Source organism: Zootoca vivipara, chromosome 11 (assembly GCF_963506605.1).
Source record: "Zootoca vivipara chromosome 11, rZooViv1.1, whole genome shotgun sequence".
In the NCBI taxonomy this organism is placed as follows: Eukaryota; Metazoa; Chordata; class Lepidosauria; order Squamata; family Lacertidae; genus Zootoca; species Zootoca vivipara.
The window spans coordinates 45,156,211-45,174,426 of NC_083286.1; the positions used below are offsets into that span (position 1 = coordinate 45,156,211).

The 18,216-nt window shown below is 45.1% G+C and overlaps 1 protein-coding gene across 1 annotated transcript in view; it reads left to right on the forward strand.

The window, feature by feature from the left end:
• OXCT1 (3-oxoacid CoA-transferase 1) overlaps positions 1-18,216 on the forward strand; it is a 61,936-nt gene that overhangs the window by 13,058 nt on the left and 30,662 nt on the right. Inside the window, exons 4-8 of the mRNA XM_035100569.2 lie at positions 1,713-1,848; positions 5,049-5,198; positions 5,784-5,890; positions 7,846-7,906; positions 13,424-13,531. Coding sequence (XP_034956460.1) covers positions 1,713-1,848; positions 5,049-5,198; positions 5,784-5,890; positions 7,846-7,906; positions 13,424-13,531 — 562 coding nt within the window. The remainder of the gene's footprint in view (positions 1-1,712; positions 1,849-5,048; positions 5,199-5,783; positions 5,891-7,845; positions 7,907-13,423; positions 13,532-18,216) is intronic.

The following is an 18,216-nucleotide window of genomic DNA, read 5'->3' on the forward strand; positions in this document are numbered from 1 at the left end:
AAACGGCGTTTCCATGCGCTGCTCTGGATCACCAGAAGCGGCTTTGTCATGCTGGCCACATGACCTGGAAGCTGTATGCCGGCTCCCTCGGCCAATAATGCGAGTTGAGCGCCGCAACCCCAGAGTCGGTCACGACTGGACCCAATGGTCAGGGGTCCCTTTTACCATAACCTAGGAAGAGCAAGCGATCAAACTGAAAAAATCCATATACGGTAATTATTGAATTCTGAATTACAGTGTGTCCTCTATCCAATTTTTGTCCTAACACTGAAGGAGATAATACACTCTAAATTTCCATTCCTGACATCCCCAGATTTAGGTGGGGGAAATAATGGCAGTTAGTGTAGACTAGTGTTTCCCAAACTTGGGCATCCAGCTTTTTTTTTTGAACTACAATTCCCATCATCCTTGACCACTGGTCCTGCTAGCTATGGATGATGGGAGTTGTAGTCCAAAAATGGTTGGGGACCCAAGTTTGGGAAACACTGGTATAGACCAAAACTAAGGAGCCTGGGGACTGGGGTAGGATGGTGGAGAATGATGATTACATTCACTCTCCACCCGCTGTTGACCCTGGTGCTGGCCATCTCTGGCATGTGGCATGGAGGTTGTAAGAAGGGGAGGAGGCAAAAAATCGTCCCCACACTCCTAGTACAGTTGTACTATCAGGGATGTGGGTGGCACTGTGGTCTACACCACTGAGCCTCTTGGGCTTGCCAATCAGAAAGTTGGCGGTTCAAATCTGCACAACGGGGTGAACTCCTGTTGCTCTGTCCCAGCTCCTGCCAACCTAGCAGTTTGAAAAGCAGGCCACTGCTAGTAGATAAATAGGTACCACTGTGGTGGGAAGGTAAACAGTGTTTCTGTGTGCTCCAGTTTCTGTCAGGGTGTTCCATTGCGCCAGAAGCGGTTTAGTCCTTCTGGCCACATGACCTGGAAAGCTGTCTGTGGACAAACGCCGGCTCCCTCGGCTTGAAAGCGAGATGAGCACCACAACCCCATAATTGCCTTTGACTGGACTTAACTGCCCAGGGGTCCTTTACCTTTTACCTTTACAATCGTACCTTGGTTTTCAAACTGCTTAGTTCTTGAACGTTTTGGCTCCCAAATGCTGCAAACCCGGAAGTGAGTGTTCTGGTTTGCGAACTATTTTTGGAAGCCAAATGTCCGACAGGGCTTCCGATTGGCTGTAGGAGCTTCGTGCAGCCAATCAGAAGCCATGCTTTGGTTTCTGAACTTTTTGGAAGTTGAACCGACTTCTGGAAGGGATTGTATGACTGTATAGACAAATGAATTAGGTTGGACTTCCTCAAACTCGGCCCTCCAGATGTTTTTAGCCTACAACTCCCATGATCCCTAGCTAGCAGGACCAGTGGTCAGGGTGATGATGGGAATTGTAGTCTCAAAACATCTGGAGGGCCAAGTTTGAGGAAGCCTGAATGGTCTGTAAGCTTCCTTTTTTTACTGGCAAGTTGTAAGCACAAACTGATTGCCAGCTGTGCAATACAATTAGTGTCACCTAGTGATGGGCCTTTGCGATTCTAGCACAGAGGCACTTGTGCAGCTTATTACATACAAAACTCAAAGGGTGGTGCCAAGTATGGCAAATCTTAATTTCCCTTTTGGAAGGAGGGGGCCCGAGTGTGAAATTTCATGATATTCTGTGGCATTCGTTTTGTTGTAACCTTCGCCCAACAACTTTCTCTGTGCAGGGTAGACAATTTTGGACTGGGACTCTTACTCCAGACGAAGCAAATCAAACGCATGGTGTCGTCCTATGTTGGGGAGAATGCAGAGTTTGAGCGGCAGTATTTATCTGGAGAACTGGAGGTTGAGCTTACGCCACAGGTAGAACACCTTTCTTAAGGGGCTAAATATTTTTTAAGAGAATGTGTTTCATTATTTAGCTAATGAATTTATAGATACGCACACAACACACACACACACACACACATGCACACACATATGTAAACAAAAATGGAATACGAAAACAAGACACTGAGCAGTGCCATCTAAAAATTAACGACAGGAAATGGCCGAACAAATAAATACATTTTTAACAGGCCTGTAGAACACATCGCAGCTGACTCCTCTTGGATTTGGCAGGAGAAGGTGTTCCAGAAAATCGCTGCTTTGGAAAGAGACCTGCTAGTTGTGACCTTTTAAAACAGTTATACCTAATAGAGTGAACCTTGGCTTCTTGGCCTGTTCTGGGTGGGGTTAGACTCCCTTGGAAGGAGCAGGTCTGTAGCTTGAGGTTTATCCTGGATCCAACACTTTCACCAGAGGCTCAGGTGGCCTTGGCTCGGAACATCTGTTTTCAGATCCTGCTTGTTCACCTGCTAAGGCCCCTTTTGGACAGAAATGAGTTGGCCACCGTACTACTCCAGACTAGATTATTCAATGTGTTTCATGTGTGGCTGCCCTTGAAGACAACTTGGAACTTCCACCTGGCCCAACACGTGGCTTCCAAGGAACTTATGGGAGCTCCTCTTGGAACTTGCATAGCCCCTGCTCCAAAATAGCTGTGTAGGTTTCCAGTTCATTTCCAGGCCCAACATCAGTGTTTGAAGCCCTGACTGACTTAGGCTTGTGAAACATGGACCACTTATAAAGACCATCTCCTACTCATCGAAAGATTCCATCAATGGTGTCTCAAAATTTTTACACATCACTTGGGAAGACAGGCGAACTAATGCCAGTGTACTGGAAGAAGCAGAGATCACAAGCGTCGAAGCAATGATTCTTCAGCATCAACTTTGTTGGACTGGTCGTGTTGTTTGGATGCCTGATTATCGTCTTCCAAAGCAACTACTCTATTCCAAATTTTAAAATTGAAAGTGCAATGCTGGTGGTCAACAAAAGAGGTTTAGAGACTCTCAAGGCAAATCTTTAAAAATGTAGTATAAACACCGAAAGCGAGAAACATGCTAAGAGGAAGGCACGCTTGGCAAACCCTCATCATGATCAACTCCCGCCCGGAAACCTATGTCCCCACTGTGGAAGGATGTGTGGATCCAGAATTGGCCTCCACAGCCATTTATGGACTCACTGTTAAAACCGTGTTTATGGAAGACAATCTTACTTGGCTATGAGTTATCACCAAAGAAGAAGGCTTAGGCCATCATATCTGAAAGACCACCTTCTTCCCCACAGACCCTCGTAGGAGTTGAGGTTGACAGAAGTGTTCCACCACCCTTGGAGACTCAGAGTTAGCAGAGCATGAGAGTTAGCTCAGTTAGCAGAGCATGAGACTCTTCATCTCAGGGTCATGGGTTTGAGCCCTACATTGGGCAAAAGATTCCTGCATTGCAGGGGGTTGGACTGGATGACCCTCGTGGTCCCTTCCAGTTCTATGATTCTAAGCCCAAACCTGGCGCCTTTTCCCCAGCTCAGTCTTATTTGTGGGAGTTCTTAGGGCTGACAGTTCTAACTGGCTGGACAGAAATGTTACAGCCACTTGCAGGTGTTTTTGGAAGAGTCAGATGTTCAAAACTAACCATGAGGAAAGTTACAGTAAATAGAGAGCAGATAGTCCAAAAGGCAGACTTTTACCAATAGGTATTAGGTGGGTAGATAAGAATTGTCAGAGACAGGTTTTTAAAGTACAGATGCTGCCATCTTGTGGATATAACTTAAGTATGGAATGAATTTGTTCAGGCCTTACTGTTTGTTGTTTAGTCATTCAGTCGTGTCCGACTCTTTGTGACCCCATGGACCAGAGCACGCCAGGCACTCCTGTCTTCCACTGCCTCCCGCAGTTTGGTCAGACTCATGTTGGTACCTTCGAGAACACTGTCCAACCATCTCGTCCTCTGTCGTCCCCTTCTCCTAGTGCCCTCAATCTTTCCCAACATCAGGATCTTTTCCAGGGAGTCTTCTCTTCTCATGAGGTGGCCAAAGTATTGGAGCCTTAGCTTCATGACCTGTCCTTCCAGTGAGCACTCAGGGCTGATTTCCTTCAGAATGGATAGGTTTGATCATCTTGCAGTTGATGGGACTCTCAAGAGTCTCCTCCAGCACCATAATTCAAAAGCATCAATTCTTCGGCGATCAGCCTTCTTTATGGTCCAGCTCTCACTTCCATACATCACTACTGGGAAAACCATAGCTTTACTGAGGCCTTACTGAGATCAAACAAATTTTTTTGTAAGGTTTGCTGGCATGTTGAATTTCCTAGCAGCAAAAAGTACTGTATCCTATCCATAAAACAGGCCACTGATGCAAAGGTGGAATAAAGCAGGTTCCAGCCACATTAGCAGTTGTCTGTCGCTCTGGCAGGATGTTCTCCCATAAAATATTTTCAAGGACCCTTCTGCCTCTCTCTGTTGTCTTTGGATGATCAGCTTTCATGTCACCGTGACATGAAGCAGAGTGCTGAGAGAGCCTGTGACATCAGAGCAGGCCAGCCAATGAGATTCAAAATCCTAAGGCCCATGTTATTAAATCCCTTAATAAGCGCTGTTCTGCATACCATACTTTTGCATTCAGATGCCGTTTGAGGGAAATAGGAGCTGTTTGGTGGAAAGCAGGCAGAAGAAGAAGAAGAGAAGAGTTTGGATCATAGCTGCCAAGTTATCCCTTTTTTAAAGGGATTTTCCCTTATGCTGAATAGGCTTCCTCGCGAGAAAAGGGAAAACTTGGCAGCTATGGTTTGGATTTGATATCTCGCTTTATCACTACCTGAAGGAGTCTCAAAGTGGCTAACATTCTCCTTTCCCTTCCTTCCCCACAACAAACACTCTGAGGTGAGTGGGGCTGAGAGACTTCAGAGAAGTGCGACTAGCCCAAGGTCACCCAGCAGCTGCATGTGGAGGAGCAGGGAATCAAACCCGGTTCACCAAATTATGAGTCTACCACTCTTAACCGCTACACCACACTGGCTCTCAAGTCAAAGGAGAGAAAGCAGGAGAAGTAGGGAGTTTGAGAACAGGATGCTGGACTAGAAGGGCCATTAGCCTGATCCTGCTGACTCTACTCATGTCCTGAACAACCCGGTAATCTCTCTTGTTATCGGTCTCTGTATTTAACAGTTTCTTTCCTTCCAGGGCACCCTAGCTGAGCGCATTCGAGCAGGAGGAGCGGGCATCCCAGCTTTCTTCACCAGCACAGGGTACGGGACTTTAGTGCAAGAAGGAGGGGCTCCAATCAAATACAACACAGATGGTACTGTTGCCCTTGCCAGCGAGCCCAGAGAGGTAAAAGATCATGCACGTGTGTTTTAATGGTGGAAATAGGGCAGCTGTGGCTTAAACCACAGAGCCTAGGGCTTGCTGATCAGAAGGTCGGCGGTTCAAATCCCTGCGATGGGGTGAGCTCCCATTGTTCGGTCCCAGCTCCTGCCAACCTAGCAGTTTGAAAGCACGTCAAAGTGCAAGTAGATAAATAGGTAGTGCTCTGGCGAGAAGGTAAACGGCGTTTCCATGTGCTGCTCTGGTTCGCCAGAAGCGGCTTTGTCATGCTGGCCACATGACCCGGAAGCTGTATGCCGACTCCCTCTACCAATAACGCAAGATGAGCGCCGCAACCCCAGAGTCTGTCATGACTGGACCTAATGGTCAGGGGTCCCTTTACCTTTACCTTTATGGCAGCAGTAGTGACCCATGGTTCTTGGGAAGGGAGAGTCCAGAAAAAAATGTGAGGCTTTTGACCAGCTAGCACCAGCCATGCCCCCATCTCTATTGCTTGACATTCTGCAAAGGAAAAATTTAAAATGTCAACATGGGAGGGAACCATGTTCAAGATGAATAACTTTTCAAATATTTCCTCCCGACTTCTCACAGGTGAGGGAGTTTGATGGGCGACACTATATTATGGAAAAGTCGATAACAGGGGATTTTGCGCTAGTGAAGGCGTGGAAATCTGATCGCGCCGGGAACATTATCTTCAGGTACGGTATTGCACACAGAGCAGATGTGCTTCTCTCCAAAGCAGCAGTTTTCAAAGGGTTCACCAGGAAATCTTGGACTTCCTTTGGAGTATCCTGAACGAGAAGATCAGTAATGTTGGACAAAGCTGACCCATCAGTGTGCAAATGTTCTTCCCCTCTAATACGCAGCTTCAATGGGCTTTTTCTTCTTCTTCTTGTGTTGTACCTGCAGCTCACATGGGGCACGTGATGCCTGCTTGACTTGTATAATAATTTAAATTTAATTTAAAAGTTGTTTAGCCCACTCTTCAGAGTAGGGTTTTTTTTTGTTATGTTTAGCTGTTGAGTGTGTTAAGAGGGACCAGTGGCCTGACTCTGTTTTGTATGACCTGTGAAAAGTGGAGATTTAGGAAACATAAGCATTAAATAGATGGAGAATGCATATATAATGCTATAAAAACAAATAGGGTGGATCTGAATTTTTTTTAAAAAGAAACCTGCATTTCTTGTATCTCTTCTTGGTCCATGCAACTCTAAACACCCAAATTAGGGGACCGCAGGGACTCATTTAGCATTTAATAAAGCAAAAGTTTCCAGGAGGGGGCAGTAGAAGCCCAAACATTTTTTTATGTTGTATGATAAACTCAGGATGGAGAGAAATATCTAGAAAATAGGATCCTTTCACTCAGTTTTGAGGCTGCTCTACCAAGGCTTAGAGTCTGTGCCTTAGACAATCATTTGAGTCCACATTATCAGAAAAACTTGAATCCTGTATAACTATGGAATTGACCCTGTTTGCTCTGCTCACCCCCCCCCCCCGCATTCCCTTCCCCTTCTTCCTCCATGCACAACACATGCAAACAAAGACAGCTAATTTCTAGGAAGGGAGAGTATCTCTTGCACTCAGATCCTGCTTGCTGGTTTCCCACATGCATCTTGTCGGCCACTGTGAGAACAGGATGCTGGACTAGATGGGCCATTGGCCTGATCCAGCAGGCTCTTCTTATGTTTTTATATTCTTAAGCATATGTCTGGTTGTTATATAACCCCAAGCACACACCCCCCCCAAATATTGTGTTTGCCATCGGCCTTGGTTTGCTAGTGGAAATCTTCTGGGTAGAAGGCAATGAAGTATCTCTGCACTTTGTAAGTCTTGCTCTTCCCCCATTCAATGGTCAAATAGGTGTCACAAATTATGTGTAACGTGGATAATCTCCTTTCTCCCCTCCACGTTGCAAAATGTGCCCTGGATGTGCATCCTGTTGCCCATTTTATTTAGCTGGGAGTAAACACTGCTGACGCGGTTGGCGCTGTGGTCTAAACCACAGAGCCTAGGGTTTGCCGATCAGAAAGTCGCCGGTTCGAATCCCCATGACGGGGTGAGCTCCCATTGTTCGGTCCCTGCTCCTGCCAACCTAGCAGTTCGAAAGCATGTAAAAGTGCAAGTAGATAAATAGGTACCGCTCAGGCGGGAAGGTAAATGGCTTTTCCGTGCACTGCTCTGGTTCGCCAGAGGTAGCTTAGTCATGCTGGCCACATGACCCAGAAGCTGTACGCCGGCTCTCTCAGCCAATAAAGCGAGATGAGCGCCACAACCCCAGAGTCGTCCGCGACTGGGTCCCTGTATCTTTACCTTTAAACACTGCTGAACTCAGTGGAACCTATTTCCTAGTTGACACTTAGAAGGAGCGCATTGCAAAGCCCCCCTTCTTTAAACAGTAGCACACATGCACACAAACACACACTGCATGGTAAACAAGCCTGCAATTTTAAATGTGTTCTTAAACATATCCTAGGTATGCAAAGGTCTATATGTTACCACCTTACTGCTATCTTCTCCCTAATTCCTTTAAATTTAGGTTGGCCCAGTGCTTTCCCTGATATTACAGTAATATAGCAGTCTGAATGTGAGCAGAAAATAATCAATCTTTTGCTTTCAGTTAACTTTACCTTCCCCCTTTCTGTGCCTCAAATAGGAAAACTGCAAGAAACTTTAACCAGCCCATGTGTAAAGCTGCCAAAACAACGGTAGTAGAGGTAAAGTCAAACAATTTATTTTTACTTGTACTTCAAATCTTGCAAGGATTCTTTGCAGATCTTTGCCTATTGCTCAGATGAGTTGACAGATGCTGTATAGATGCAAAACTGAAACCAGACGTGAAGATGATATGCCTTTACCTGCAGCAGGGATGGAAGAGGGCAGGATTTTAGAGAAGCCCAAAGGATGACAAGCTGCGGTATCATTTGCGTAAATGTAAAACCTGAACCACCTGTTTCCGGTAAACAACTACGAAAGGCCTAGCACTCACCTGAGGCCTGCAGGCTGACGGTAGAGACCCCCAAGATTTAATGTTCCTCCACCTACTAAACTAAACTAAACTAAACTAAACTATATTATATTATATTATATTATATATTATATTATATTATATTATATTAAAATCCCATCACATAGAAAGCATTATCAGCAGGGAGGGTCCCAGTCCTCAGAGTGGTTTAACAGTCTGTCCCTCTTCCCAGGGAACTATGGGAATTGTAGTTCTGTGAGGGGGAATAGGGGCCTCCTCACAACTCTCAGTACCCTCAGCACACTACATTTCCCAGGATTCTTTGGGGGAAGCCATGACTGTTTCAAAACAGCATCATACCACTTTCGGGTATAGTGCAGATGAGATCTTCAGCAGCTGTATGCTGGCATACCAGTCTTCCCGTGATTGTGCTTATGTAGCCAAAATCTCACTGACGCTCAAGGGAAGAAATACCCAGCAGACTTGAGGTAATAATTATACGCAGGCAGAAAAGCAAATCTGTAGCTAAAATATAACCCAGAGGGTGGGGAAGCAGCCACACAAAAATTAAATGTTGTAGAATACTGACAGACTGAAAAATGGGGAAACGGGGAAATGGAGAACTAGGCAGCAGAAGGGAATAGAATAGATTGGGCGGAACAGGCCTACCCAAATATATAGATCAGGCATCCCCAAACTGCCGCCCTCCAGATGTTTTGGCCTACAACTCCCATGATCCCTAGCTAAGAGGACCAGTGGTCAGGGATGATGGGAATTGTAGTCCAAAACATCTGGAGGGCTGAAGTTTGGGGATGCCTGATATAGAATATATAGAGAGCTATATGATTGTAGAACCATCTTGTTTTCTGGATAGGTCGGTTCCTGGTTCACACTGAGAAGCTATTTTTGGACTCCCTGCTTATTGAGCTTTTGCCCCGATCTGCTTGTCCAAAGCTTACACAGAGGTTATTTTATTTATAAAATTTGTTTCTCACCCTTTCTCCCAAATGAGCCCAGGGTGGTATATGTCCATTTTTTTTTTACTTGAGCTTTCAATCCGATTTGTTTGCAGGGGAGATTTATGACTGTCAGCATTCATCCTGATTGAATTACTCGGTGATGGAGTATGACTGTGTTGGACACTATGACTCCACACCTTCCCTTTAACTATTCATTCGCCTCACCCGTTTCAGTGTGTTTCCTCGTTACTCTCCTAGCCCCAAAAGACTCTGTGGTCATGGTGGTGGTGGTTTTTTAAAACAGATTTGTTGAGCCAGGGCAAACATAGCAACTTTGAGGCACTTTTAATTTCACAAACCTAAGTTTCCAGTGTGCGCTTGTTAACCCTCCTGAAAAACGATGCGTGTTCTGAAGGCCGTAATTATTTGATAGTCCCCAGGGATGGAAGAGGGAGCTGCCCTTACGCATCTAGAGAGAAGTTAAAGAATTTAGTGTAGCTAGGATTGGGAACAAGTATACCCACCCCGTCTCAAACGAAGAGACAAACCCCAATACAGGATATAAACAGCAAGTGGGGATAAAAATTCCGGCGCAGTCCGGCGAAGATTGAGCATGCTGTTTTCACATGCAATCATTTTCTTTTTGAATCCCATTTGTAGAACACTTTGTAAATGAAATGGTTCCTTACCAAAGGGAAAAACAAAGGCTTGGATAACAGAAGCCTAGTTTTCCTCCTGATTTTTGAGATCCTCATTTATTATGGAATAATTGGGAGACTGGAAGATGAGGTTTAATTTAGAAAGGAAGAGGAACAAAGGGGTGGGGGGTTGGGGCTCAGATCTGAGTGCAGAGATGTCCTTTCACCCACAACTAATTAAGGAAATGTAATTAAAAACCCTGCAATGCATCTTTGGTTACTTAGCAACGCCATCCGAATGCTGCTATCGCAGGTACAATGGACTTTCATTACATTGTGGGACAGGAATGAATAGCTCCATTAGTCACCTAAAATTGTGGTGTTGCTTTCATTGTTAACGCTGAGACGCTGAGAAATGGCCATGCTTATAAATGCACACTCTTATATTGCCGATAAAGTCCTAGCTCTTGCGTCCCAGTAACTCTGCTTAATTCTAATTCTGCCTCACAAATTTGAATTCCGAGATGCGCCACACTGACGACGCTTTAGCCAGGAAGCTGCAATAGTGGCTTTGGCCTACCAGTGAGTCTCTTCAAACACAATTCAAAGTGTTGGTGCTGACCTTTAAAGCCCTAAATGGCTTCGGCCCAGTATACCTGAAGGAACGTCTCCACTCCCATCGTTCAGCCTGGACACTGAGGTCCAGCTCTGAGGGCCTTCTGGCGGTTCCCTCACTGTAAGAAGTGAGGTTACAGTGAACCGGGCAGAGGGCCTTCTCGGTGGTGACGCCTGCCCTGTGGAATGCCCTCCCATCAGATGTCAAGGAAATAAGCAACTATCTGGCTTTTAGAAGACACCTGAAGGCAGCCCTGTTTAGGGAAGTTTTTAATGACTGATGTTTTATCGTGTTTTTAATATTCTGTTGAAAGCCGCCCAGAGTGGCTGGGGAAACACACCCAGATGAGCGGGGTATAAATAATAAATTATTACAATATTATTATTATCTCACCCCTTTTTTCTAATTCAGGGGTAGCTAACCTAAGACCCTCCAGATGGTGTTGAAATCCATCTCCTATTAGCCATAGGCAGCATGGCCAAAGGTTGGGAACGATGGGAGCTGGAGTCCAACAACATCTGGAGGGTCAAGGTTTGCTTCCTGGATCGTGTCCAAGCTTCCACACAATCACTTTTCCGCATCAAACATTACAGCGTTGGCCACTCAAAAATGCTTTTATATACTGGTGTAAGAGATGAATTTGCACCCGCTAATTTGTGAATTCGGGCATCTGTCTTTAGCGGCTTCCCAGCTCCAAGGACACAAGAATTAGCCTTTTGTGTCCAGGAAGTTCCTGTGGTAATTGTCACTAGCAGTGAATTGGGACCTTTGCACGCTTTCTTGCCAAGAGCAAAGGTTTGTCCCCAGGATTCCCAGATGCACAAGGCTGCAGTGCTTCATGCAACTTGGAAGAATGGTAGGATATCAAGACATACATACATACGACAACGACGTATTTGGCCATGATGCCATGTTGGTCTTCCACATTTCAGCCTTAGGAATCCACCTAGTTACTGTTTTTAGAGCTCTGGTTCTGTTTTTCCTCTTTCATAGTTTAAGGTGGGGGGTAGAATTAATGCTTTGAAAGGTTTATTAGAAGGCTGAGAATAGAAAGACATTTTTCCTTTGGTGTTCTGCTGGGTACCTACTGCTGTTTTTGCGAAGCAAGGCAGGATGGAGAGAGGCTTGGCTTTTTGCTTGCTTCTGTCAAATTGGAAATTGGTGCATTTTGTTGCTCCCTCACCCCCACGGTGCTCCTCAATCCTATTTGGAGTTTCTGTGGGGAAGAGGCTTGCTGTGCTTAGGCTATTATTTTGCAATGTGCATCTTGATTTATGATGAGTTTCTCCAACTGGGATTTCAAAATGCTTATTCTTTTATAAGCCCATGGGGGACAACCCACCTGCTTAAATAAATGTGTTTGGTGTTCTTAGCACATGGGGTGGCAACATGTGCATTCTGCACATGTTATAAATTGAAGTGTCCCAAACAGTACGCTCAGAATAAATGCGTGCTCATATTTTTTTGCTTTGTAAAATGCTCCTTGCTTCCAAGAAGTAAAGTGAAAGATCATGGCTATACGAAGAGAGAGAAAATAGTGTCTGCTCAAATATTTTCCTCTTGGAAAGGCGTCGTATGGAGAGAAGCCTCCTAGTGACTGTAGTAGCTGCTGGTTCTCAAAGCAGCTACAGGCACAGTTGAACCTTCTGATCACACTTCTAAGCTGACCTTGCACTGCTGAGAGTGTGAGTAGGCAGCCGAGGCAGCTTTCTCCTCTAGCATAAACATGCAAACCTTACCTGCTTGGCTTCAGGATCTTTTATTCTATAATATTCAGTGTGGAAGCTTTGGTAGGGTGTCAGGAGTCAGTGTAGTATAGTGTTTGGCATGCTATACTGGGGCAGGAGAGACTGGATTTTAACTCCCTACTCTGCAGTGAAGCTCAACAGGTCATCTTGGGACAGCAAATTAGCTTGGAGAATGGGTGGCATAAAGTATTTTGCCATGCTTGTTCTTGGGAACCACCTGATGCTCTTGACTTAAAAGCATGCTGTGCACATGGCACTCAGTGTGTATAGACACAATCTGTGCAAACGCTTACTTGCAGAACCAGGAAGTGGGTAGTAGGGAAAGTCAGCCTTCCAGTTAAAGGATCGAAGAAGAAGAAGAAGAAGAAGAAGAAGAAGAGGAGGAGGAGGAAGAAGAGTTTGGACTTGATATCCCGCCTTTCACTCCCCTTAAGGAGTCTCAAAGCGGCTAACATTCTCCTTTCCCTTCCTCCCCCACAACAAACACTCTGTGAGGTCAGGAATCACAAGACAGAGAAACCAGTAGGAGAACACTTCAGTCTCTCAGGACATTCTATACAAGATCTCAAAGTAGCTGTCTTATTACAGGAAAATTTCAGAAACTGACTGGAAAGAGAAGTTGCTGAATTGCAACTCATTACCAAGCTTAAAACCATGGAGAGACCTGGTTTGAATAAAGACATTGGATTCTTATCTCATTATACATGATAAGCTTTCTTTAGCCATCTCACCCCTTGCTTTTTCCTGCAAGACCAAATGCAGTCGTTAACAGTCGTCAACAGGTTTACCACTCCTATCAGCCAATCACCCATTCCCACCACCCTTCTGAGTAATATCGCTCCCCACCCTCTGACTTCACATAAGGGTCTGGTGACTTCTGTTTCAGTGTATCTAAAGAAGTGTGCATGACAAACTTAATTGGTCTCTGAGGTGCTACTGGAAGGAATTCCCCCCCCCCCCGTCTGTGAGGTGAGTGAGGCTGAGAGACTTCAGAGAAGTGTGACTAGCCCAAGGTCACCCAGCAGCTGCATGTGGAGGAGCGGAGACGTGAACCTGGTCCCCCAGATTACGAGTCCACCGCTCTTAAGCAATACACCACACTCACTCTCCCAAGCCCAAGTCCTCACCTCACTTCATAAATTGAGAGAGCTTGGAGCTATGTAACTCATTGTCGCTTCAAAAAAGGACCCGGGGACTTAACTCTTCAAAAGGATCTGAAGGGCCCTGCATGTTGCCATCTGCTAATCTCTCTGTACTGTGTGCACCCTCTGATTTTTACCCTTTTTGCTTTTCACATCTGCTCAGGTAGAAGAAATTGTGGACGTTGGTTCCTTTGCCCCAGAAGATATTCATGTCCCCAAGATCTACGTCCATCGTCTCATCAAAGGGGGAAAGTATGAAAAAAGAATTGAGGTAAGTTTTAACGGGGTTTGGGGCCATCCTATGTGTTTACCCATGCGGCATGGGGACATTTGTATTGCTGCTCTTATTTTGCATAATTGCGGGTTTCGCTAGTTACATGGTCAAGGAGTGATGTCTCCCAAGCATCACTCCTTGACCATGTAACTCGCGAAACCCATAATTACTGCTTAGCCACCTCTCCGACTTCTAAAAAAATTCAACACACACACACACACTTCCAACATATCTTCATCCTAAGGGGCTGGGAACTTGTTTTTTCCTCTCTTTTTTTTTTGAAAAAAGCAAAAGCTGATAATCTCATCGGAGCTTGAATGTGTAAGCAATAAAACATTTTTGTGCCTCTGTGGACCTCAGCAGACACCACGCCGTTTCCATATCCAATTATAAATGAAGGTTGAATCCCAATGCGACCCACTTAACAGAACGCATCCTCAGCACTTCATTAATCACATCTGAAGTTCCCTAAATAGCCTCCCCCCCCCCAACTGCAGCTGTGTCAAACATCCTTTGGTGAGAATTGGTGGATGACTTTTGAGCTCATGTTTAGGATCTGGTTATTCCCATATTTCTGCATTGGCAAGAAACCTGAGCTGCCACCCTAGGATCTGGGGCTGCGAAGACGCTTGGCTGGCATGTTGTGTGTGGGCATGTGTGCCCAAGCATCCCTCAGCCTTTTAGCTTGGCTTACTTAAGCCAGCTAGAGCTCTTGTCTCTGCAAGTTCACGCTTCTCTGGAGAATAGGTGTCGTTTGAATGACCTTGGTGGGGATAGCCAACTTCAGTTGCGCCCAGCCAGCATGACGAATGGTCAGGAATGACTGGATACTTTGAAGGGTACCATCCTGACTGCCTCATGCCAAGAGGGGATCCTTTGGAAGTCTGTTGAGCAGATAATTGTGTTTCATGTTGCTGGCGGTAGGGCTAGGCGGCTTTCATTTCTTATGATTCTGTTGACTTATTATTAGAAGTGGTGTTCGTAGCTTTTAATGTTTAACAGACCCTTGTATTTTAATATTTTGTTGGAAGCCGCCGAGTGGCTGGGGAAACCTAGCCAGATGGGCGGGGTATAAATAATAAATTGTTGTTCTTGTTGTTATTATTATTATTATTATTATTATTATGCGAGGAATGCTGAGTTTAGGGAAGAGCAGCGATTCAGAGCTACGGTAGTGCTCATGATTTACATGCAAAAAGGTTCAGTCCTTGGCAATCCCCAGCAAATGTAGAGAGAGAGACCGCTGGTGAAACTCTGGAAAGCTCCTGCCAGGAAAAAGCTCCTGGAAAGCTCCTGTGTTTTGGAGGTTTAATTTATGTTTAAAATTTTGCACAGTGTTTATTTTTATTTTTATTATTGGAAGCCGCTTTGAGACCTACCTGGTGGAAATAACTAAAGTAAAATAATAAATAAATAAACAGACCCGTGTTGTGACTCTCTGTATAAGGCAGCTCCATGGATAGTTTTCAGAGGCAAGGAAAAACTTGAATGGGGAAGGAACACCAAGGTAGTGTCTTTTAGCATTTGTCGCCAGGGGCAGTTGTGAGACTGCCCAGAGCTAGGAGAAAGCCTTGTGCAGATATGCCCGGCTACTATTGAGTCCAGGGGGTGCAAATATCTGTGGTTGCTCTCGGCTTGAAAAACAACACACACAGGAAAGCCATTGTATAAGGCTAAACTATTTTATTACCTTGCCAACAAAGGTCTGTATAGTTAAAGCTATGGTTTTCCCAGTAGTGATGTATGGAAGTGAGAGCTGGACCATAAAGAAGGCTGATCGCCAAAGAATTGATGCTTTTGAATTATGGTGCTGGAGGAGACTCTTGAGAGTCCCATGGACTGCAAGAAGATCAAACCTATCCATTCTTAAGGAAATCAGCCCTGAGTGCTCACTGGAAGGACAGATCCTGAAGCAGAGGCTCCAATACTTTGGCCACCTCATGAGAAGAGAAGACTCCCTGGAAAAGACCCTGATGTTGTGAAAGATGGAGGGCACAAGGAGAAGGGGACGACAGAGGAGGGATGGTTGGACTGTGTTCTTGAAGCTACCAACATGAGTCTGACCAAGCTGCGGGAGGCAGTGGAAGACAGGAGTGCCTGGCGTGCTCTGGTCCATGGGGTCAAGAAGAGTCGGACACGACTAAATGACTAAACAACAACATTTTATTGTTGCAAAATGCAGAGTCTGTCTCTGTTTGCCCAGGTCAGACATTCAGGGCTGTTTAGCATGGCTGCCTCTCTCTAGCATAGCAGGCAGCAAAGAGAGAGCAAAAGAAACAACAGTTCCACTTCAGGAACAACAGTAAGACAAACATCCTGTCTACGTCACTTCCACTCTGTGGGCACAAAACGCATACAGTCATATGATAAACAATAGTCCTATGACTGCAGGACAGGGAATGAATCTCAACAGTGTCTTGCATCAATCTTCGCACCCTCTGTAACCTGCCCCAGAACTCTTTGCAGAGCACAAAGGGGTCTGTAGCAGATACAGGATCGTTCCTCATCAGGCATATCCATAGGGAAAGTTTTGCCCGAACATAGAAAACCTGAAAAACCGCCTTGTGTGATAAAACCCTTGTTTTAGTGCTTTGGTCCCAAGGCAAGATCCCAAGGGCACACGACACAGCCACCTTGCCGAAGGTAAGCAGATCAGGGTCTGATCAGTACCTGGACAGGAGACTTTGGGACCTCCATATACAGTATGTCACCTTGAGTTCCAGGAAGGAAGGAAGGAAGGAAGGAAGGAAGGAAGGAAGGAAGGAAGGAAGAGATAATAAATAATTAAATGCATCTTACATGTGCTGAATGATAGCACTCCTTACATTTTCCTTTTTCCTTTTTCGGCTAATCATCAGATATTATTCCTGTTTCTTCTTCAGCCCGATAGAAGGCTGGGCATAGATCTTCATTATTGCACAGCCAAACCATGATTGTTTTCAGTTTCTCCTGTTCTCCAGCCTGGCTTCTCCCCTCCCTCCCTTTGATGCCACTCCCCCCCCCACCTTGTTTTTAAATGTTTTATATTGTCTAGACCAAAGTTACAGCAGGGATTAATTTTGGTCTGCTGAGTTTTGTAATCCTGCTAGGGATCTGCCTTGTCAAAACAGGCAATGAAACTGCAAGCTCCTCTGTTTACTGTCTTAAGAGTGAGAGTGCCTATAAAAATTGCGTCTACCTTGGAGGCTCTGGGCTCGCTTCTTCAAGTGAAAATCGGTCTTGGACGGAATGCGGTTATCCACCCGAGTGCTGAGTGAGGGTTCCAGTATAAAGCAGATTTAGCTTAGAGTGCCTGGAAAAGGAAGATAGTTTATCATATTAGGAGAGAAATAATTATGGCTGTAATATCTGGTCTGGCTCTGGCTGGGAGAGCAAAACGTCCCAAGGGAAGCCTAATTCCAATTTAAGCTGTTATTAAACATATATTCACATTTTCTTTGTGCCTCCGTTTCAAAAGTGAGAAGAAGCAGAGACTTGGGCCAAGATGCAGGTCAGAGTTTTAGACTCGGAAGCTCTGGTGCTTTGAATGCATGGATACCTTGGTTCTTGAACACCTTGCGACTCGAACGTTTTGCCTCCCGAACGCCGCAAACCCGGAAGTAAGTGTTCTGGTTTGCAAACTTTTTTGGGAAGCCGGACGTCCGACGTGGCTTCCACGGCTTCTGATTGAGCGCAGGAAGCTCCTGCAGCCAATCGGAAGCTGCGTCTTGGTTTTCAAACGTTTTTGGAAGTCAAACGGACTTCCGGAACGGATTCTGTTTGAGAACCAAGGTAGGACTGTATAGGCATCCTGGTAGCAGTCTTGCTCCTTCCAGGCTTCCACTTCCAGTTCTGAGATGCATGCAGGAGTGCCCTTGACCAAGGTCTGCAGGATTCTTGTCTTCCTGGCGGGAGAATGTAAAGATGCGCAATTTCTTCCTGTCTCTCTCGGAAATCTGTTCTGCCAAATAAAAACCATGTGCTTGGAAAGTGTAACAGGGCAAGCGTTTATTTAAGCAACGTAGATAAATGGAAAATTCCCAAGGGTTTTTAAAACCCACTGGTCCTAAGTGGAAGCACTTCAAATGTACCGATTCCCCACAGATGTTGGGGAGCTTATGCCGATTGCAATTGAAGTACTGAGCTCTGCTTATTGGGCCAATTCACACCTTTCCAAGCCAAGTCCATTTTTGGCTTGGGAGCTGCTGAATGTAAACTTCCTTTGAATTCGTGCAAATGTGTACCGCCAGAGGCGCTATCTTCAGAATAAGACGAAATCAGTGGCATTGCTGATTATTTATTATTAATTTTAATAAAGCATTGCTGCTGTTGCTACTTAGCATTCATTCTCTGTCTGATTCATTGTTTTTCTTGGTTCATTTTTCCCCCTTACTGAGCTTTGAATTTTTAACTTTTACTGCCTCTCTTCCTCGTTCTGCCTCATTTTCACCCTGTTTTTTAAATTAAATAATTTTTATTAATTTTACAATTTTATATTCATTACAATCACCATTATCACAAAGGAAAAACACACACATATACTGTATTTTTCCGTGTATTGGACAAGGTTTTTTGACTCAAATATCAAGTCAAATAAACTGGGGTTGTCCAATACATGGATAGTGGCATGGTGGTTGGGGTGGGGAGAAGCGGCATGCCGCCAGCCAGCTCATTGCCGGGAGTGCGGCTTCCCTCGATGCCGC